Genomic DNA, 16,674 nt, shown 5'->3' with positions numbered 1-16,674 from the left:
GGGCTCGGAGCTCCCGGGACGTTGCCAGCAGTGTCTGGTGGCTGGACTTTGATCCTGCAGGAGACGACACCTGTGTGAGGATGGGAGGATCTCACTGGGTGGATGGTGGAGGGATGGGTTAATCAGAGTGTGACACACAGGGTTGGGGATTTCTGTACAGGGGGGGCTGGAGAAGCGAGATGGAGGAATTGGGGCGTGTCCTGTCCTCCTTCTTCTTCTTCTTCTTCTTCTTCTTGGCCTCCATCTCCTGCGGTGGTGGTGGCACTTTGGGATTGGTTATTGCTAAAGGTGCACGGGTCAATGAGGGTGAAAGGCATTGGGGGAAATTGATAAATATTGGACACGTAATTTTGGGTATAAAGATCGGTGACCGCCCCGGGGGCTCTCAGTGTGCTCATGGCTGGCTGCTGGGCAGACTCTGTCGGGCCGGGGGAAAATCTTGTAGATAAACAATTAATAAACACCGAGAGCGAGAAAAGATCTGAAGCCTCTTCTCGTCCTTTGGAGCGCGGGCTGTCCAAGGCCACCCCGGGCCTTTCCAGGCCACCCAAACAGCCGAGAAACCGACAGGAATGGTGGTGGGAATATGGTGGGGGGAATGGTGGTGGGAATGGTGGTGGGAATGGTGGGAATATGGTGGGAATGGTGGTGGGAATGGTGGGAACGGTGGTGGGAATGGTGGGAATGGTGGGAACGGTGGTGGGAATGGTGGGAATATGGTGGGAATGGTGGTGGGAATATGGTGGGAATATGGTGGCAGTGGTGGGAATGGTGGGAATGGGGATGAGAATGGTGATGGGAACGGTGGTGGGAATGGTGGTGGGAATGGTGGTGGGAATATGGTGGTGGGAATGGTGGGAATGGTGGTGGGAATGGTGGTGGGAATATGGTGGGAATGGTGGGAATATGGTGGGAATGGTGGTGGGAATGGTGCGAATGGTGGTGGGAATATGGTGGGAATGGTGGTGGAAATGGTGGTAATATGGTGGGAATTGTTATAGGAATGGTGGGAATGGGGTGGGAATATGGTGGAAATGGTGGGAATGGTGGGAATGGTGGTGGGAATGGTGGGAATGGTAGGAATATGGTGGGAATGGTGGTGGGAATGGTGGAGGGGATGGTGGGAATGGTGGGAATGGTGCTGGAAGTGGTGGGAATGGTGGTGGGAATGGTGGTGGGAATGGTGCTGGGAATGGTGGGAATGGTGGGATTATGGTGGGAATGGCGGTGGGAATGGTGGTGGGAATGGTGGTGGAAATATGGTGGGAATATGGTGGGAATGGTGGGAATGGTGGGAATGTTGGGAATGGTGGTGGGAATGGTGGGGGGAATGGTGCTGGGAACGGTGCTGGGAATTGTGGTGGGAATGGTGGTGGGAACGGTGGTGGGAACGGTGGTGGTCACGTGTGGGATCTCAGCACCTCAGCCCTGATGTGCCGAGTCACCCAGACCACCCTCGGGGGGCTCGGAGCTCCCGGGACGTTGCCAGCAGTGTCTGGTGGCTGGACTTTGATCCTGCAGGAGAGGACACCTGTGTGAGGATGGGAGGATCTCACTGGGTGGATGGTGGAGGGATGGGTTAATCAGAGTGTGACACACAGGGTTGGGGATTTCTGTACAGGGGGGGCTGGAGAAGCGAGATGGAGGAATTGGGGCGTGTCCTGTCCTCCTCCTTCTTCTTCTTCTTCTTGGCCTCCATCTCCTGTGGTGGTGGTGGCACTTTGGGATTGGTTATTGCTAAAAGTGCACGGGTCAATGAGGGTGAAAGGCATTGGGGGAAATTGATAAATATTGGATACGTAATTTTGGGTATAAAGATCGGTGACCGCCCCGGGGGCTCTCAGTGTGCCCATGGCTGGCTGCTGTGCTGACTCTGTTGGGCCGGGGGAAAATCTTGTAGATAAACAATGAATAAACACCGAGAGCGAGGAAAGATCTGAAGCCTCTTCTCGTCCTTTGGAGCGCGGGCTGTCCAAGGCCACCCCGGGCCTTTCCAGGACACCCAAACAGCCGAGAAACCGACAGAAATGGTGGTGGGAATATGGTGGTGGGAATGGTGGGAATGGTGGTGGGAATGGTGGTGGGAATGGTGGTGGGAATGGTGGTGGGAATGGTGGGAATATGGTGGGAATGGTGGGAATGGTGCTGGAAAGGGTGGTGGGAATGGTGGGAATATGGTGGGAATGGTGGCAATGGTGGTGGGAATGGTGGTGGGAATGGTGGAGGGAATGGTGGGAATATGGTGGGAATGGTGGTGGGAATGGTGGTGGGAATGGTGGTGGGAATGGTGGTGGGAATGGTGGTGGGAAGGGTGGTGGGAACAGTGGTGGGAATGGTGGGAATGGTGGGAATGGTGGTGGGAATGGTGGTGAGAATGGTTGAGAATATGGTGGGAATGGTGGTGGGAACGGTGGTGGGAATGGTGGTGGGAATGGTGGTGGTCATGTGTGGGACCTCAGCACCTCAGTCCTGATGTGCCGAGTCACCCAGACCACCCTCGGGGGGCTCGGAGCTCCCGGGACGTTGCCAGCAGTGTCTGGTGGCTGGACTTTGATCCTGCAGGAGACGACACCTGTGTGAGGATGGGAGGATCTCACTGGGTGGATGGTGGAGGGATGGGTTAATCAGAGTGTGACACACAGGGTTGGGGATTTCTGTACAGGGGGGGCTGGAGAAGCGAGATGGAGGAATCGGGGCGTGTCCTGTCCTCCTTCTTCTTCTTCTTCTTCTTGGCCTCCATCTCCTGTGGTGGTGGTGGCACTTTGGGATTGGTTATTGCTAAAAGTGCACGGGTCAATGAGGGTGAAAGGCACTGGGGGAAATTGATAAATATTGTACACGTAATTTTGGGTATAAAGATCGGTGACCGCCCCGGGGGCTCTCAGTGTGCTCATGGCTGGCTGCTGTGCAGACTCTGTCGGGCCGGGGGAAAATCTTGTAGATAAACAATGAATAAACACCGAGAGCGAGAAAAGATCTGAAGCCTCTTCTCGTCCTTTGCAGCGCGGGCTGTCCAAGGCCACCCCGGGCCTTTCCAGGCCACCCAAACAGCCGAGAAACCGACAGGAATGGTGGTGGGAATATGGTGGTGGGAATGGTGGGAATGGTGGTGGGAATGGTGGGAATGGGGTGGGAATGGTGGTGGGAATGGTGGGAATGCTGGTGGGAATGGTGGTGGGAATGGTGGTGGGAATGGTGGTGGGAATGGTGGTGGGAATGGTGGGAATGGTGGTGGGAATGGTTGTGGGAATGGTGGGAATGGTGGTGGGAATATGGTGGTGGGAATGGTGGTGGGAATGGTGGTGGGAATGGTGGTGGGGATGGTGGGAATGGTGCTGGGAATGGTGCTGGGAATGGTGGGAATGGTGGGAATGGTGGTGGGAATGGTGCTCAGAATATGGTGGGAATGGTGGTGGGAATATGGTGGTAGAAATATGGTGGGAATGGTGGTGGGAATGGTGGTGGGAATGGTGCGAATGGTGGCAGAAATATTGTGGGAATGGTGGGAATATGGTGGTGGGAATGGTGGGAATGGTGGTGGGAACGGTGGTGGGAATGGTGGGAATGGTGGGAATGGTGGGAATATGGTGCTGGGAATGGTGGGAATATGGTGGCAATGGTGGTGGGAACGGTGGTGGGAATGGTGGGAATGGTGCTGGAAACGGTGGTGGGAATGGTGGGAATATGGTGGGAATGGTGGTGGGAATATGGTGAGAATGGTGCTGGGAATGGTGGTGGCAATGGTGGTGGGAATGGCGGAGGGAATGGTGGGAATGGTGGTGGGAATGGTGGTGGGAACGGTGGTGGGAATGGTGCTGGGAACGGTTGGAATGTGGTGGGAATGGTGATGGGAATAGTGGAAATATGGTGGGAATGGTGGGAATGGTGGGAATGGTGGTGGGAATGGTGGTGGGAATATGGTGGGAATGGTGGTGGGAATGGTGGTGGGAATGGTGGGAATGGGGGGAACGGTGGGAATGGTGGTGGGAATGGTGGGAATGGTGGGAATAGTGAGAATGGTGGTGGGAATGGTGGGAATGGTGGGAACGGTGGTGGGAATGGTGGTGGGAACGGTGGTGGTCATGTGTGGGATCTCAGCACCTCAGCCCTGATGTGCCGAGTCACCGGGACCACCCTCGGGGGGCTCGGAGCTCCCGGGACGTTGCCAGCAGTGTCTGGTGGCTGGACTTTGATCCTGCAGGAGACGACACCTGTGTGAGGATGGGAGGATCTCACTGGGTGGATGGTGGAGGGATGGGTTAATCAGAGTGTGACACACAGGGTTGGGGATTTCTGTACAGGGGGGGCTGGAGAAGCAAGATGGAGGAATTGGGGCGTGTCCTGTCCTTCTTCTTCTTCTTCTTCTTCTTCTTGGCCTCCATCTCCTGCGGTGATGGTGGCACTTTGGGATTGGTTATTGCTAAAAGTGCACGGGTCAATGAGGGTGAAAGGCATTGGGGGAAATTGATAAATATTGGACACGTAATTTTGGGTATAAAGATCGGTGACCGCCCCGGGGGCTCTCAGTGTGCTCATGGCTGGCTGCTGTGCAGACTCTGTCGGGCCGAGGGAAAATCTTTTAGATAAACAATTAATAAACACCGAGAGCGAGGAAAGATCTGAAGCCTCTTCTCGTCCTTTGGAGCGCGCGCTGTCCAAGGCCACCCCGGGCCTTTCCAGGCCACCCAAACAGCCGAGAAACCGACAGGAATGGTGGTGGGAATATGGTGGTGGGAATGGTGGTGGGAATGGTGGGAATGGTGGTGGGAATGGTGGTGGGAATGGCGGTGGGAATGGTGGTGGGAATATGGTGGGCATGGTGGGAACGGTGGTGAGAATGGTGGGAATGGTGGTGGCAATGGTGGGAATAGTGGTGGGAATGGTGGTGGGAATGGTGGGAATGGTGGTGGGAATGGTGGTGGGAATGGTGGGAATGGCGGTGGGAATGGTGCTGGAAAGGGTGGTGGGAATGGTGGGAATGGTGGTGGGAATGGTGGTGGGAATGGTGGGAATGGTGGGAATATGGTGGGAATGGTGGGAATGGTGGTGAGAATGGTGGTGGGAATGGTGGTGGGAATGGTGGAGGGAATGGTGGGAATATGGTGGGAATGGTGGTGGGAATGGTGGGAATGGTGGTGGGAATGGTGGTGGGAATATGGTGGGAATGGTGGGAATGGTGGTGGGAATGGTGGGAATGGTGGTGGGAACGGTGGTGGTCATGTGTGGGACCTCAGCACCTCAGCCCTGATGTGCCGAGTCACCCGGACCACCCTCGGGGGGCTCGGAGCTCCCGGGACGTTGCCAGCAGTGTCTGGTGGCTGGACTTTGATCCTGCAGGAGACGACACCTGTGTGAGGATGGGAGGATCTCACTGGGTGGATGGTGCAGGGATGGGTTAATCAGAGTGTGACACACAGGGTCGGGGATTTCTGTACAGGGGGGGCTGGAGAAGCGACATGGAGGAATTGGGGCGTGTCCTGTCCTCCTCCTTCTTCTTCTTCTTCTTCTTGGCCTCCATCTCCTGCGGTGGTGGTGGCACTTTGGGATTGGTTATTGCTAAAAGTGCACGGGTCAATGAGGGTGAAAGGCATTGGGGGAAATTGATAAATATTGTACACGTAATTTTGGGTATAAAGATCGGTGACCGCCCCGGGGGCTCTCAGTGTGCTCATGGCTGGCTGCTGGGCAGACTCTGTCGGGCCGGGGGAAAATCTTGTAGATAAACAATCAATAAACACCGAGAGCGAGAAAAGATCTGAAGCCTCTCCTCGTCCTTTGCAGCGCGGGCTGTCCAAGGCCACCCCGGGCCTTCCCAGGCCATAAAACAGCCGAGAAACCGACAGGAATGGTGGTGGGAATATGGTGGGGGCAATGGTGGTGGGAATGGTGGTGGGAATGGTGGGAATGGTGGTGGAAATATGGTGGGAATGGTGGGAATGGTGGTGGGAATGGTGGTGGGAATGGTGGGAACGGTGGTGGGAATGGTGGGAATGGTGGGAATGGTGGTGGGAATGGTGGGAATGGTGGTGGGAGTGGTGGTGGGAATGGGGGTGGGAATGGTGGGAATATGGTGGTGGGAATGGTGGGAATGGTGGTGGGAACGGTGGTGGGAATGGTGGGAATGGTGGGAATGGTGGGAATATGGTGCTGGGAATGGTGGGAATATGGTGGCAATGGTGGTGGGAACGGTGGTGGCAATGGTGGTGGGAATGGTGGTGGGAATGGTGGGAATGGTGCTGGAAACGGTGGTGGGAATGGTGGGAATATGGTGGGAATGGTGGTGGGAATGGTGGTGGCAATGGTGGTGGGAATGGCGGAGGGAATGGTGGGAATGGTGGTGGGAATGGTGCTGGGAATGGTGCTGGGAACGGTTGGAATGTGGTGGGAATGGTGATGGGAATAGTGGAAATATGGTGGGAATGGTGGGAATGCTGGTGGGAATGGTGGTGGGAACGGTGGTGGTCATGTGTGGGACCTCAGCACCTCAGCCCTGATGTGCCGAGTCACCCAGACCACCCTCGGGGGGCTCGGAGCTCCCGGGACGTTGCCAGCAGTGTCTGGTGGCTGGACTTTGATCCTGCACGGGAGACGACACCTGTGTGAGGATGGGAGGATCTCACTGGGTGGATGGTGGAGGGATGGGTTAATCAGAGTGTGACACACAGGGTCGGGGATTTCTGTACAGGGGGGGCTGGAGAAGCGAGATGGAGGAATCGGGGCGTGTCCTGTCCTCCTCCTTCTTCTTCTTCTTCTTCTTCTTGGCCTCCATCTCCTGCGGTGGGGGTGGCACTTTGGGATTGGTTATTGCTAAAAGTGCACGGGTCAATGAGGGTGAAAGGCATTGGGGGAAATTGATAAATATTGTACACGTAATTTTGGGTATAAAGATCGGTGACCGCCCCGGGGGCTCTCAGTGTGCTCATGGCTGGCTGCTGGGCAGACTCTGTCGGGCCGGGGGAAAATCTTTTAGATAAACAATTAATAAACACCGAGAGCGAGAAAAGATCTGAAGCCTCTTCTCGTCCTTTGGAGCGCGGGGCTGTCCAAGGCCACCCCGGGCCTTCCCAGGCCACCCAAACAGCCGAGAAACCGACAGGAATGGTGGTGGGAATATGGTGGGGGGAATGGTGGGAATGGTGGTGGGAGTGGTGGGAATGGTGGGAACGGTGGGAATGGTTGTGGGAATGGTGGGAATGGTGGGAATGGTGGTGGGAATGGTGGTGGGAATGGTGGGAATGGTGGTGGGAATGGTGGGAATGGTGGGAATGCTGGTGGGAATGGTGGTGGGAACGGTGGTGGTCACGTGTGGGACCTCAGCACCTCAGCCCTGATGTGCCGAGTCACCCAGACCACCCTTGGGGGGCTCGGAGCTCCCGGGACGTTGCCAGCAGTGTCTGGTGGCTGGACTTTGATCCTGCAGGAGACGACACCTGTGTGAGGATGGGAGGATCTCACTGGGTGGATGGTGGAGGGATGGGTTAATCAGAGTGTGACACACAGGGTTGGGGATTTCTGTACAGGGGGGGCTGGAGAAGCGACATGGAGGAATTGGGGCGTGTCCTGTCCTCCTTCTTCTTCTTCTTCTTCTTCTTCTTGGCCTCCATCTCCTGCGGTGGTGGTGGCACTTTGGGATTGGTTATTGCTAAAAGTGCACGGGTCAATGAGGGTGAAAGGCATTGGGGGAAATTGATAAATATTGTACACGTAATTTTGGGTATAAAGATCGGTGACCGCCCCGGGGGCTCTCAGTGTGCTCATGGCTGGCTGCTGGGCAGACTCTGTCGGGCCGGGGGAAAATCTTGTAGATAAACAATTAATAAACACCGAGAGCGAGAAAAGATCTGAAGCCTCTTCTCGTCCTTCAGAGCGCCGGCTGTCCAAGGCCACCCCGGGCCTTCCCAGGCCACCCAAACAGCCGAGAAACCGACAGTTCTTGGCGTCTGCCCCATGGGCGCCTCCTCTCCACATAAAAACCCCAAAAAACTTCCATCTTTTCCAAATAAAAACCCCAAAACCATCAATTTTCTCAAGGGGAAACCCAAAAATCCTCATTTTTTTCTCCAAGGAAAACCCCAAAACCTCCCTTTTTTCCAAGGAATCTCCCTTTTTTCCCAAGGAAAACTACCCCAAAAAAACCTCATGTCTTCCAAATAAAACCTCAAAACATTTTTTTTCCAAGGAAAACCCCAAAAACCTCATTTTTTTCCCCAACTAAAAACCCAACCACTTCAAAGTTTTTCACATAATCCCTCAAAACCTCCCTTTTTCCCCAAAAATTTCTCATTTTTCCAAGGGAAACCCCAAAAATCCTCATTTTTTTTTTCCATGGAAAAACCCCCAAACCTCCCTTTTTTCCAAGGAATCTCCCCTTTTTTCCAAGGACATCCCCAAAAAAAATCTCATGTCTTCCAAATAAAACCTCAAAACATTTTTTTTCCAAGGAAAACTCCCAAAACCTCATTTTTTTCCCCAACTAAAAACCCAACCACTTCAAAGTTTTTCACATAATGCCTCAAAACCTCCCCTTTTCCCCAAAAAATTTCTCATTTTTCCAAGGGAAACCCCAAAAAACCTCATTTTTTTTTTCCAAGGAAAACCCCAAAACCTCCCTTTTTTTCCAAGGAATCTCCTTTTTTTCCCAAGGAAAACCCCCCCCAAAAAAACCTCATGTCTTCCAAATAAAACCTCAAAACATTTTTTTTCCAAGGAAAACCCCGAAAACTTCCATTTTTTCCCCAAATAAAAACCCAACAACTTCAATTTTTTCCACATAATTCCCCAAAACCTCCCTTTTTTTCCCCAAAACTTCTCATTTTTCCAAGCAAAACCCCAAAAACTTTCATTTTTCCAGTCAAAACCCCACCAAACCCTCCAATATCTCCGAGGAGAACCCCACCAGACCCTTCCATCCTTCAAAGAGCGACGCTCGGCAAGACACGAGGATGAGGAGGAGCGGGAAGAAGAGCAGAAAAACGAATAAACCACGGCATCGAGAATCGGCATTTCCCTCCCGTTTCTGGAACTTTCCATCCCGATTTCCGCCTCTTCAGGTCCGCGGTCGCCGTTCAGAACCCCCCAAAACTTCCATTTTTTCCATGGAAAAACCCTAAAACCTCCCTTTTTTCAAAGAACCTCATTTTCTTTTCCAAGTAAAACCGCAAAAACCTCCATTTTCTCAAGGAGAAACTCCAAAACCTCCCTTTTTTTTTCCAAGGAAAACCCCAAAAACTTTCATTTTTCCATTCAAAACCCCCACCAAACCCTCCAATTTCTCCAAATCAAACCCCATCAGACACCTCCAGTCTTCCAAATCGCGACGCTTGGCAAGACACGAGGATGAGGAGGAGCTCGAAGAAGAGCAGAAAAACGAATAAACCACAGCAAAAATCCGCATTTCCCTCCCGTTTCCGGAACTTTCCATCCCATCGGTCACTCGAGGTGGGGTCGGGTGCGGAGCCGGGCCTGGTCCACGGCGTCCAGGAGGTTCTTGGTGTCATCTGCCCCATCGGCGCCTCCTCTCCACACAAAAACCCCAAAAATCTTCCATCTTTTCCAAATAAAAACACCAAAACCATCAATTTTCTCAAGGGGAAACTCCAAAAAACCTCATTTTTTTTTTCCAAGGAAAACCCCAAAACCTCCCTTTCTTCCAAGGACATCCCCAAAACCCCTCATGTTCTCCAAGGAAAAGATCCAAAACCTCCCCTTTTTTCCAAGGGAAACCCCAAAACATTTTTTCCAAGGAAAGCCCCATAAACGCCATTTTTTCCAAACAAAAACCCAAACTTCGATTTTTTTCCAAATAAAACCCCAAAACTTCCATTTCTCCAAATCAAACCCCATCAGACACCTCCAGTCTTCCAAATCGTGACGCTCGGCAAGACACGAAGAGGGCGAGGAATGGCGGGAAGAAGGAGAAGAAGAGCAGAAAAACGAATAAACCACGGCAAAAATCCGCATTTCCCTCCCGTTTCCGGAACTTTCCATCCCCTCGGTCACTCGGGGTGGGCTCGGGCGCGGAGCCGGGCCTGGTCCACGGCGTCCAGGAGGTTCTTGGCGTCCACGGTCGCCGTTCAGAACCCCCCAAAACTTCCATTTTTTCCATGGAAAAACCCCCAAACCTCCCTTTTTCCAAGGAATCTCCTTTTTTTCCCAAGGAAAACCTCCCCCAAAAAAGCTCACGTCTTCCAAATAAAACCTCAAAACATTTTTTTTCCAAGGAAAACCACAAGAACCTCATTTTTTTTCCCCAAATAAAAACCAAACAACCTCAATTTTTTCCACGTAATCCCCCAAAACTTCCCTTTTTTTCCCAAAAAACTTGTCATTTTTCCAAGGGAAACCCCAACAACTTTCATTTTTCCATTCAAAACCCCAAACCCTCCAATTTCTCCGAGGAGAACCCCACCAGACCCTTCCGTCCTTCAAAGAGCGACGCTCGGCAAGACACGAAGAGGGCAAGGAATGGCGGGAAGAAGAAGAAGAAGAGCAGAGAAACGAATAAACCACGGCAAAAATCCGCATTTCCCTCCCGTTTCCGGAACTTTCCATCCCCTCGGTCACTCGGGGTGGGGTCGGGCGCGGAGCCGGGCCTGGTCCACGGCGTCCAGGAGGTTCTTGGCGTCGACGGCGAGGGCGTGGGCGGCGGCGAGCATCTGCCGGCGGCACTCGGCGCCCAGCGAGGAGCCGCGGTTCTGCTGCGCCAGCCGCAGCTTCGCGATCAGCGCCGCCAGCTCCTTGTTCAGCCCCCGCTGCGTCCCCTCGATCTGCCACAGGAAAGGGTCCGGAACGTTCCGGGGTTTTCGCGGGAAAATCCCAGAAATTTCTCCCCAAGAAATTTCCGGAATTTCCCCGTAAATCTCCGGCGTTTTTCCGGAAAATTCTGGAATTTTCCCGGATTTTTTTCCCAGGGAATTACTTAATTTTCCTCATAAAATTCCATATTTTCCCCAGAAAATTTTCCCGGAAAATTGCAGGATTTTCCCAGCCAATTTTTACAAAAAGTTATGGATTTTCCCCACAGAAAATTCAATTTTTTTTACAGAAAATCCCAGGGTTTTTCCATAACTTTTCCAGAAAATTCCAGTGTTTTTTTTTTTCCCCACAAAATTCTGGGATTTTCCCAGGAAGTTAAAAAAATTTTCCAAAAAAATCCAGAATTTTCCCAGGAAAATTGCAGGTTTTTTTTTTTTTTAATTACAGATTTTCCCCCAGAAAATTCAAGATTTATTTTGAGGAAATTCTGGAATTTTTCCAGAAAATTCTGGAATCTTCCCAGAAATTTTTTCCCAGTGAATTACTGAAATTTTCCTCACAAAATTCCATGATTTTTCCAGAAAATTTTCCCGGAGCATTACAGGATTTTCCCAGCCAATTTTTACAAAAAGTTATGGGTTTTCCCCCCAGAAAATTCAAGATTTAGTTTTTTATTCCCCACAAAATTCTGGGATTTTCCCAGGAAGTTTAAAAATTTTTCCAAAAAAAATCCAGAATTTTTCACGGAAATTTCAGAATTTTCCCAGGAAAGTTTCAGAATTTAAAAAAAAAAAAATTGCAGATTTTTCCCCAGAAAATTCAAGATTTTTTTTTTTTAATGAAATGCCGGAATTTTTCCAGAAAAATTCTGGAATTTTCCCAGGAAAACCTTGGGGGTTTTCCCTGGAAAATTCTGGATTTTTTTCTCCCCAGAAATTTCCAGATTTTTTCCCAGGAAATTCTGGATTTTTTTTCAGGAAATCCCAGGATTTTTCTATAAATTTTCCGGAAAATTCCATCATTTCCCCAGAAAATTCCAGCATTTTTTTTTTCCCCACAAAAGTCTGGGATTTTCCCAGGAAGTTAAAAAAATTTTCCAAAAAAGTCCAGAATTTTCCACGGAAATTTCAGAATTTTCCCAGGAAAATTGCAGATTTTTTTTTTTAATTACAGATTTTCCCCCAGAAAATTCAAGATTTATTTTGAGGAAATTCTGGAATTTTTCCAGAAAATTATGGAATTTTCCCAGAATTTTTTTCCAAGAAATTACCGAATTCTCTCACAAAATTCCATGATTTTTCCAGAAAATTTTCCCAGAGAATTACAGGATTTTCCCAGCCAATTTTTACAAAAAGTTATGGATTTCCCCCCCAGAAAATTCAAGATTTATTTTGAGGAAATTCTGGAATTTTTCCAGAAAATTATGGAATCTTCCCAGAAATTTTTTTCCCAGGGAATTACCGAATTCTCTCACAAAATTCCATAATTTTTCCCAGAGAATTACAGAATTTTCCCAGCCAATTTTTCCCAAAAAGTTATGGGTTTTCCCCTCTAGAAAAGTCAAGATTATTTTTTCAGGAAATCCCGGTATTTTTCCGTAACTTTTCTGGAAAATTCCATCATTTCCCCAGAAAATTCCAGCATTTTGCCACAAAATTCTGGGATTTTTTCCAGGAAATTCCAGAATTTTTCCAGGAATTTCCGTCATTTTCTGAGAAAAATCTGGAATTTTTCTAGGAAATTTTAGAGTTTTTCCAGAAATTTTGAGAATTTTCCCAGAAAATGTCATATTTTTATCCAGAAATAGCCAGATTTTCCCCAGGAAATTCCAGATTTTTTTCCCAGAAAATTCCATAATTTTTTCCAGAAAATTCCGTAACTTCCCCAGGAAATCCCAGATTTTTTTTCCCAGAGAATTCCCGGATTTTTGGGAATGTCCCCCACCCGTTCCCGGCGTCGCGGTGTCCGTACCTCGGCGCGGGACGAGGGCGGCAGCTCGGGCAGGACGGCGTCCACGCTGCCGATCAACTTCCGCAGGGACAGCCCGATGTTCTGCGGGGCGGAGAACGTCGGGATGGAGACCACCACGATGGGATGGGTCCCACCAGGGATGGGTCCCACCAGGATGGGATGGATGGAGCCCACCAGGGATGGGTCCCACCAGGGATGGGTCCCACCAGGGATGGAGCCCACCAGGATGGGATGGAGCCCACCAGGGATGGGTCCCACCAGGATGGGTCCTACCAGGATGGGATGGATGGAGTCCACCAGGGATGGGATGGATGGGATGGGTCCCACCAGGATGGGATGGAGCCCACCATGGATGGAGCCCACCAGGGATGGGATGGATGGGATGGATGGGTCCCACCAGGATGGGATGGACGGGTCCCACCAGGGATGGATCCCACCAAGATGGATCCCAGGGGTGGAACCAGGAGTGGGAGAGTCTCCAACCATGGAGAACTTGGGCAAGGGCTGGAGGGGCAGGAGGCAGGGAATGGCTTCCGGTGGGAAAGGGGAGCTTGGGATGGTGGGATCTTGGGAAGGGATTCCTGGCTGGGCTGGGATTCCCAGAGAATCCCTGGCAGTGTCCCAGGGTGGGTTTGGAGCACCCTGGGATGGTGGGAAGTGTCCCTGGGATGGGATTGAAGGTCCAGGGATCCCATCCCAAACCATCCCGGGATTCTGGGATCAAGGACACTCAGGATCCACTCTGAGGGATTTTTATGGAATTCAGGGATGGAAAAGGGAAGGGAGACCCTTCCTGGAGTCCTGAATTCCCAGAGAATTCCCAGAGAATCCCTGGCAGTGTCCCAGGGGTGGATTTGGATCACCCTGGGATGGTGGGAATTGGGATTGAAGGTCCATGGATCCCATGCCAAACCATTCCGGGATTTTCTGGGATCAAGGACAGTGAGGATCCACTCTGAGGGATTTTTATGGAATTGAGGGATGGAAAAAGGGACGGGAAACCCTTCCTGGAGTCCCCAATTCCCAGAGAATTCCCAGAGAATCCCTGGGAGCAGCCAGGGGTGGATTTGGAGCACCCTGGGACGGTGGGAATTGGGATTGAAGGTCCAGGGATCCCATCCCAAACCATTCCGGGATTCTGGGACAGTGAGGATCCATCCTGAGGGATTTTTATGGGATTTGGGGATGGGAAAGGGAAGGGAGACCCTTCCTGGAGTCCTGAATTCCCAGAGAATTCCCAGAGAATCCCTGGCAGTGTCCCGGGGTGGGTTTGGAGCACCCTGGGATGGTGGGAAGTGTCCCTGGGATGGGATTGAAGGTCCATGGATCCCATCCCAAACCATCCCGGGATTTTCTGGGATCAAGGACACTCAGGATCCATCCCGAGGGATTTTTATGGAATTCGGGGTTGGGGCTTGGAGCAAGCTGGGATTCCGGGAATCGGGGCCCACCTTGACGGCCAGGACGTGTCCGTCGGGCGGCGCGCGGGCGACGTCGTCCTTGAGCTGCAGCACGGCGCGCACCAGCTCCGTCACGCCGCCGTACACCGCGTCCCCCGAGCGGTCCAGCCGCGCCGTCGGCTGCGGGGAGAAAAAAACCGGGATAACGGGAACGCCGGGATAACGGGAATGTTGGGGTAACGGGGATAACGGGGTCAGGAATTCCAGAGTAACGGGGATAACGGGATCGGGAATTCCGTCACGCCGCTGCACACCACGTCCCCCGAGCGGTCCAGGCGCGCCATCGGCTGGGGGGAGGAAAAAACCGGGAGAAACCGGGGTAGCGGGAACGCCGGGATAACGGGAATGTTGGGGTAACAACAGGGTCAGGAATTCCGGGATAACGGGGATAACAGGGATAATGGGTTCAGGAATTCTGGGATAACAGGATCAGAAATTCCAGGATAACAGGGATAACAGGATCAGGAATTCCAGGATAACGGGGATAACGGGGATAATGGGTTCAGGAATTCTGGGATAACAGGATCAGAAATTCCAGGATAACAGGGATAACGGGATTGGGAATTCCAGGATAACAGGGATAACAGGATCGGGAATTCCAGGATAACGGGGATAACGGGGATAACGGGGATAATGGGGTCAGGAATTCCGGGATAACGGGGATAACAGGATCGGGAATTCCAGGGTAACGGGGATAACGGGGTCAGGAATTCCAGGGTAACGGGGATAACGGGATCAGGAATTCCATGACACCACCGTACACCGCGTCCCCCGAGCGGTCCAGGCGCGCCGTCGGCTGGGGGTGGGAAAAAAACCGGGATAACGGGAACGCCGGGATAATGGGGATAGCGGGAATGTCGGGGTGACAACGGGGTCAGGAATTCCAGGAAAACGGGGATAACGGGATTGGGAATTCCAGGATAACAGGGATAACAGGGATAATGGGTTCAGGAATTCTGGGATAACAGGATCAGGAATTCCAGGATAACAGGGATAACGGGATCGGGAATTCTGGGATAATGAGGATAACAGGGATCGGGAATCCCAGGATAACAGGGATAACGGGGATAATGGGGATAACGGGGTCAAGAATTCCGGGATATCGGGGATAACGGGGTCAGGAATTCCAGGGTAACGGGGATAACGGGATCGGGAATTCCGTGACGCCGCCGCACGCCGCGTCCCCCGAGCGGTCCAGGCGCGCCATCGGCTGGGGGCGGGAAAAACCGGGAGAAACCGGGGTAGCGGGAACGCCGGGATAACGGGGGTAAAGGGAATGTCGGGGTGACAATGGGGTCAGGAATTCTGGGATAACGGGGATAACAGGGATAATGGGTTCAGGAATTCTGGGATAACAGGATCAGAAATTCCAGGATAACAGGGATAACGGGATCAGGAATTCCAGGATAACAGGGATAACAGGATCAGGAATTCCAGGATAACGGGGATAACGGGGATAACGGGGATAACGGGGTCAGGAATTCCGGGATAACGGGGATAACGGGATCAGGAATTCCAGGATAACGGGGATAACAGGATCAGGAATTCCAGGATAACGGGGATAACGGGGATAACGGGGATAACGGGGTCAGGAATTCCGGGATAACGGGGATAACGGGATCAGGAATTCCAGGATAACGGGGATAACAGGATCAGGAATTCCAGGATAACGGGGATAACGGGGATAACGGGGATAACGGGGTCAGGAATTCCGGGATAACGGGGATAACAGGATCGGGAATTCCAGGGTAACGGGGATAACGGGGTCAGGAATTCCAGGATAACGGGGATAACGGGATCAGGAATTCCGTGACACCGCCGTGCACCGCGTCCCCCGAGCGGTCCAGGCGCGCCGTCGGCTGGGAGCGGGAAAAACCGGGATAACGGGAACGCCGGGATAATGGGGATAGCGGGAATGTCGGGGTAACAACGGGGTCAGGAATTCCGGGATAACAGGGATAACGGGATCGGGAATTCCAGGATAACGAGGATAACAGGGATAATGAGTTCAGGAATTCTGGGATAACAGGATCAGGAATTCCAGGATAACAGGGATAACGGGATCGGGAATTCTGGGATAATGAGGATAACAGGGATCGGGAATCCCAGGATAACAGGGATAACGGGGATAATGGGGATAACGGGGTCAAGAATTCCGGGATATCGGGGATAACGGGGTCAGGAATTCCGTGACGCCGCCGTACACCGCGTCCCCCGAGCGGTCCAGCCGCGCCGTCGGCTGGGGGGAGGAAAAAAACCGGGATAACGGGAATGCCGGGATAACGGGGATAAAGGGAATGTCGGGGTAACAACGGGGTCAGGGATTCCAGGATAACGGGGATAACGGGATTGGGAATTCCAGGATAACAGGGATAACAGGGATAATGGGTTCAGGAATTCTGGGATAACAGGATCAGGAATTCCAGGATAACAGGGATAACGGGATTGGGAATTCCAGGATAACAGGATCGGGAATCCCAGGATAACG

The 16,674-nt window shown here is 51.9% G+C and overlaps 1 protein-coding gene across 1 annotated transcript in view; it reads right to left on the bottom strand.

Moving 5' to 3' along the window:
• Positions 1–8,681: 8,681 nt before the first annotated feature.
• LOC134432651 (protein-tyrosine kinase 2-beta-like) overlaps positions 8,682–16,674 on the bottom strand; it is a 72,667-nt gene continuing 64,674 nt past the window's right edge. The window contains 3 exon segments of the mRNA XM_063181549.1: positions 8,682–10,766; positions 12,727–12,807; positions 14,178–14,315. Coding sequence (XP_063037619.1) covers positions 10,560–10,766; positions 12,727–12,807; positions 14,178–14,315 — 426 coding nt within the window. The 3' untranslated portion in view covers positions 8,682–10,559.

This window comes from Melospiza melodia, assembly GCF_035770615.1.
Source record: "Melospiza melodia melodia isolate bMelMel2 chromosome 3 unlocalized genomic scaffold, bMelMel2.pri SUPER_3_unloc_3, whole genome shotgun sequence".
In the NCBI taxonomy this organism is placed as follows: domain Eukaryota; kingdom Metazoa; phylum Chordata; class Aves; order Passeriformes; family Passerellidae; genus Melospiza; species Melospiza melodia.
This window is presented reverse-complemented; position numbering and strand designations above follow the sequence as displayed.